A 6,195-nucleotide genomic window follows, 5' to 3' on the forward strand; every position below is an offset into this window, starting at 1 on the left:
TACATTGTACAAACTCTCCTCAATAGTTTCTATACATTTCTCATATTATCAGTTGGGAGAATGTGGAAACATTAAGCCCCCTTGGGTGATCATTTCATTAATTTTCCTTGAGCTGTTAGCTAAATATGTTTGAACTTGTCATGGGAAATTCAATTCTGGTCTCTCTTGGGTCAATGGGTTTTACTGAGTTTTAGTTTTGGCTACCAACCTCTTACTTACCAAGGGCAAGCGCCATACAGGAGAATGTTGGCTTGACGCTGTGGCAGTATGGACTGAGTGTAGAAAAGACTAAAACAACCGAGGGTCAATATTCCCCAGTATGGCTTGAGCAAGCTAGGTTAGTTATAGTTTATTATATGGCACTCTAATTTGAAATTGCAGGCTTTCAAAAACAAAAAAATACACGGCTTATGACCGTTTCCTTGGAAACAGTCTGTGCATATGGGTTATTGACCAAGCATGAGGTCAAGATGGCTTGGTATTGGCCAAGCCCTCTCTTTGTGTGGTTATGGACCAAGACAGAGTTGAGCTCCATAAACTCAAAAAAAGAACGAGGCCAAAATCCAGCCAAATTGTCAGACTGAAAAACGTTGGTCAATAAAGGATTTATTTTATGGCTTTCAGGCAAATTTTTCTTGAGGGATACGGCGGGCTATCTTGCCCACTCGGGCGTCCAATCACGCCACAGGATTTGGTTCATCTTGCCCACACGAGCTAACCATATAATAAGGCAAATACCAAGAAAGAACTTATCACAACACTTGGATTTACCTCAAGACTACCTTCCCCTATAATAATTTCAAAGAACACATCCAAATCACTTATTCCCTATTTTCATGGTAACAGTGGGCAGAGGCTAATAATTATTGAGGGGGTCTCTTCAGGAGTGTAGTTAAGTTGAAGAAATACTTGGGGAATTTTGTGTGGAGTTGTAATTGGTCAGGTGTCCTACCTAGTTTTTAAAAACCCTCACTTTGTTCCAGTCAGAGTATCATGATGAATAGCGTTTGGCTTGTTGTTTTATTAGAGCATCAGAATATTGTTCATCTGGTTAGAAAATGGACTTACATTGTTCAGCAATAACATACACACCCCAGGCTTGGAACGTTCTGTACAAAGATGAAATTCTTTACTGAGTGTAATACATGCTTGAAAGAGTTAACACCCAGAATTTGGTAATTATTTAAAGGATGACTACCTTACTATACTAAGCATAACCTAATAGACATATTTTCAGTGACAAAACCTAAATAGAATGGTCTAGTTTTGTTACAAGTTGGTATACAAGTGCACATAAGTTATGCAGAGTTGTAACAGGTATTTTTGTACAATGTTGCGATGTCAAAGTGAAAGTCTTTCTGTCTTGTAAGGATCACTAAAACTACAATTGGTTGTCCCTTCGACAAGTTACGTAATACCTTCATCTTTGTGTTCTACAAGCATTTTCGTTCAAGTGAATGTATCCAGACATGTTAGCACCATTTTGACAAAGCAGAAGTAACATTGTAGTGACAGTGAAAGCCATATAGTTACTGATTGCCTTTGTTCTTGTAAGAGAGTTATTTCTCTCAAGTGGAAGGGTTGAACAAAAATAGTGGGGTTTGGGGTATTGGTAGGTAGTGTTTTACATATTATCTTGGCATTTTATTTTGGGCATAATAGTGAGACCAAAGAATCAAGCACTATGTCAGAAAATAGTGACAAAAGCTATGTGAAGGTTAGCTGCAGCCCCCCCCCCCCCCCCCAAAAAAAAAGAAAACTGGGCACCATGCAGTCACTTGACTGCAATGTACACAGCACGTGCCAGCAGGTTTGTGAATTCATCCCTCTTGTCTTTTCCTACATCAGAGTGAGATTTTTATTACTAGAAATCTCATTTAGTGTTAACCACATTGAGGTGTTGCTCATGCTTCAACATAAAATGTTACGGCAAAATAATTATGAGCTTCTTAATGCAAACATGGCACATAATAGCAACTCCTTCAGCAAGCATTATAGTGAGATTTTTAGAGCATCAACTGCATTATAGTGAGAGATTTGACTGTAATGTGTCAAGCTTTAGAGGATTTATTGTTATAGAGTATTTTCTACACACCCCTTGGGGAGGGGGTACTCCCTTTTCTGGGCTATATAGGTAATAATGTGCAGCCCCAAGGGAAGGGTTTTTCAGCTGTTAGGGTATCAGTTTGGGCCATTTTGGTCATAAATAGGGTAAGGTTTTTGCACACTAGTCTTGAATTGGGAACTTTTTTAGAAGCTACTTTTTCATCACTATTCAGTAAGACCATCAACTAAAGCCCTTCTCAAATTATATTTACGGCAATTTAACATTGGTCTTAACTAGGGAACTAATTATAAGGCAGGTCTGAAACGGGGTATTGATTTAACGGTCGGGTCATAAATTGCGTAGGCAGAAGTGCAGATTTTGGTCATAAATTGGGTAATGATTTTGGGAAGTGGGCTGCACAACCCAACCCAACCTGTGATCTGGGGATGGGGATTGGGATAGAAATAAAAACATTTTCAATCTAACAATGTATTTTTCTTGGCTTATGTTCACAATACAGGCTCACTTGGTTAACATTGAGGGATTATACAAAACGTATCTTCAAGCTGCTTAAACATAAGTCAAATTTTGCGGATTTGACTTAATATGCCCTAGATCAACTATAGTTGCTTGTTTTACAAACATGCAATGCCAGCACAGAGGATTGGATTGTTTTTTACAAAAATGGAATTATTCCTGATGGCAAATTACACCTCCCAAAACATTTTGTTTGTTTTGATTGAATAAATTGTGAAATAATATATAACATAGCAAGTAATACAAGCTACACCTGTTCTAGTTAACTGCAAAATTTACAGTAACAATCAATTCTTTACTTCTCTTTACAATTTCAAAACAATTCAAGAGAGCAGGTAATGAGAGTAAAAGCCCTGATCAAACCATCTAATGAGGGGAAGACATGGCCCAACACCAAATTCTCCCACAGAGAATTTCTACAAAATGTGTGGAAAAGTAATGAGAGTTTTGATGTTGATTGATGTTGGCCATGGAACCAAGAGTTGATGTTAAATCCTAAGAGAGCTTTTGATTTGTCTTTGATGAATGTTTATACAAGTCACTGTACACATCCAAGCACTAATTCTGATGTGATATTGCTTGAAAACGCTATCCATCGTATGCATAATCTGCTTTATTGTGCATGATGAGTTTGTTGTCCACAAAGTAAAAGCTATCTGACTTTGTTTCAAATGGATGATCAATCATTTCTTGCACTGTGAAAGAGAAGATCAAAGCAAATTACCATTAGGACAGTAATGTAACTGCATTCATTGTAAACAATTAAAACTCTGTCCTTGTCAGTACTCTTTATTATATGACAGAGAAAATTACTTCATTGTGATTGGCTGACAGCAGGCCAATTTATCACTAATTCTTAATTGGCACTGCAGTGCAAATTAATGCACACGTGTTTGCAAATTTCTCAGACAAAATAAACGAGTAAACCTATGAAAGCTTGAGCAATTATTAAGGATTTACACTACTTGTGGCTTTTGAAAATTCTTTCAAATTGCACTTGCCTAAAGGCTCATATTTGGAGAGAATTTTCAAATATTACTCATAGTGTAAATCCAATTGCACTCGCATTCATACCATTACCTATACTTACTACTCACAATAAAAATTAATAACTTACTTAAACCTAATCCATTTTATGCCCTGTAACACTTAAGGCAACTATTCTTTAATAGGTGGCATGTACTCCCAGGGGGTCACTTCACTTTTGTTCATATTCCCAGTCATAAGCAACCACTGCAGCCCCGCTACACAACATAAAACCCAAGGCTGTCCTATTATCCCAGGAAAATAGGTACTCCCTACAATGGACTGTACTGGGAGGGTCTGCCTTAAAGTGGTCCTTTTTCAGTGTGGAGTATATGAAAGGGTAGGGTTTTCATAAGTTGAAGTATTGAAGAGAATAGCAAATACTTGTACAAATTTAGCTCTTATGGCTGTTTTTCAATAGCAATGGAGTCGCAATCAGAGTCGCAGAATGATATGATCAAGTGAAAATCAAACCAACAGAGTCAGAAGCAGAACACAGATTCTGCTTATGACTCAAATAAACCACAAGGAAAAAACTGCACTCAAAAAAGAAATAACATGAAATCTGTTAGCAGCATTTTCCTGTCTTTGTTTTGTTTAGTGCAACCCAAACTTGTTATCTAGTATGTAGCAAGGCTCTAGTTAGAATATAAATTGCCAAGTAATTCAAGAAGTGAAAATTTTGTTTTTTTATCCACTTCTCCTCAGATCAAACCAGTGTCATCTCTCCCCATTTTCAGTAAATATATTTATGTAACCTGACATGAGTTTTTCATTTACATTCATTTGATTACCACCACTTGCTACTTGGTAAGTTCACAGTTTCCAAATCTAGACTAAACAAGTAAGTTTGTTTCCCTAAACAAACATTGAATACTGCCAAGTGGTTGATTGGATTATAAGCTGATCAAATCGAAAACAATTTTCATCTTATCACATTGTGAAATTTGTCTAGTGAGCTTGAAGTATACATGTTTTTATCATTTTTGTTTCAAGTGTAATAGGGACGTGTTATAAATATTAAAATGGGCGATCGAGTAATTATTATGTCGTGTTTAGATAAAAATAATTAAGCTTAAGCTTAGTTGTTAGCATATTTTGAATACTGACCTTCATCAATATGTAAGGCTGGAAATTCGTAGATATGTTCGCATGTGTTCTTGCTATTTGGAATACAAAATCCAAACTCGAAATCGAAGTTTTTTAGCAATCGATCTCTGAAATAATGGCGCTCTATCATCCGAAAATTGTTGACTGCCTTGTCGCCTACAGTGAATTCAACACTGAAACAGAAAGAGAAGAAATGTGTATAGATCAGTAAAACAGGAAAGAAAAAAATAGAGATCATAAACCAGGTAATCTAGAAATTATGTATTAATTATTTTTAACAAAAAGACAATAAATTCAGCTACACCAGTTTAGGTATAAATATATGCGCATGCAATAAAACTTTTAATGTATTACTTAGTAAAAGTGTATCATCAAATGATCAGACAGACATATAAGAGTTTTTGAGAATTGAACATCGGAGCTAAGTGAATTTCCTGAGGCAGAAAACGTGCAGTGAGCTAGAGAAAGTTTACTTACGTCGCTCCTACTGTTTTTAATTTCAAAAACTCCGGTGTGAATTTGTATCTTACAAATCGTCCGGCGTTTGGATCGTCGTCGTTGTCGAGAATTTCTTCGTCGATGTTATCAGGTTTAGCTATCTCAAAAAGCACTGTCCCTGTCTCCATATCGCGGATTTTGAAGCGCGTGAAGTCGATGCTGTATACATTTGCACCAGGTTCACAGAGGTAATCTGCAAATGAGACAAAGCAAGGGAAAACGCTTAGCATACAAATGACAATGAAGTTACAGTCAGCGACGAACTGTAACTTCACTGAACATGGCTACAATTTTGCCACTCGCCCTGGGCTACTTTTGCTGTAAACTAACTGCTCTCTGCTTACTTTCTGTGCATTTTTCCAACTTCAAGACGTCGTCCGGCGTAACGGCGTCCTTTTTCAGTAGTTCTTCTTCAGTTATTGTCTTTTTCGCCTTCGATTGCCTCGCCAAAAACCCGCCACCTTTCTTCTTGGCTCGACCCGCCGAATCTTCATTCGAATTGGACGATCTTCCACTCATGGTTATCCAAACAAGCAAAGCCTCCAGTACAAACCTGAGCAGCTCACTAGAAACTCTGCGTGACTGAAGAGAACAGGGAAAACAAATAACTCAATTTCACGAAGAGGAAAAGACTCGACCAAGCAAAGCCCGAAGGATACGAAAACGCACTCTTTTTGGTCAGCAGAATAGTTTCCTGTTACCATAGAAACGACGACGCAATAAATACAGAACGGAAGCCGTAAAAAATCCGCTTTTTTCGTCCACTGCCTTTGATCTTCGCTCGGCCTTCGCTATTTCTTCACCATTTTCCTATTTATTTTGATCACAGGGTCTGCTTGCTACTGAGGAGTTTTCCTCGTACAGTGCGTGACGTTAATTGGTAGATTTTCATGAATTACAAAAATTATACGTCATCAATTGTATTCGGAAAACCGTGCATCCATACGAGATCAAATGAGAAATGCAAACAATTTTTT

General features: G+C 37.4%; 1 protein-coding gene across 1 annotated transcript; it reads right to left on the bottom strand.

The window, feature by feature from the left end:
* Positions 1–1,006: 1,006 nt before the first annotated feature.
* On the bottom strand, positions 1,007–5,902 carry LOC110040774 (protein unc-119 homolog B-like). Its single transcript, XM_020746044.2, has 4 exons — positions 5,563–5,902; positions 5,198–5,411; positions 4,721–4,893; positions 1,007–3,279 (listed from the first exon to the last, which is right to left on the bottom strand). The coding sequence occupies exons 1-4, from the start codon at positions 5,735–5,737 to the stop codon at positions 3,173–3,175; spliced, it is 669 nt and encodes a 222-aa protein (XP_020601703.1). The 5' UTR covers positions 5,738–5,902; the 3' UTR covers positions 1,007–3,172.
* Between the last annotated feature and the right edge of the window lie 293 nt (positions 5,903–6,195).

This window comes from Orbicella faveolata, unplaced genomic scaffold (assembly GCF_042242905.1).
Source record: "Orbicella faveolata isolate gen_17 unplaced genomic scaffold, um_ofav_v1 contig_47, whole genome shotgun sequence".
Lineage (NCBI taxonomy): Eukaryota > Metazoa > Cnidaria > Anthozoa > Scleractinia > Merulinidae > Orbicella > Orbicella faveolata.

Excerpts from the sequence above, each read along its gene's own strand:
- LOC110040774 (XM_020746044.2), bottom strand. The coding sequence starts at position 5,737 with ATGAGTGGAAGATCGTCCAATTCGAATGAAGATTCGGCGGGTCGAGCC. Across the intron at positions 4,894-5,197 it reads TTAAAAACAGTAGGAGCGAC|TGTTGAATTCACTGTAGGCG; the intron begins GTAAGTAAACTT and ends TTTCTGTTTCAG. Across the intron at positions 3,280-4,720 it reads AGCCTTACATATTGATGAAG|TGCAAGAAATGATTGATCAT; the intron begins GTCAGTATTCAA and ends TCTCTTTCACAG.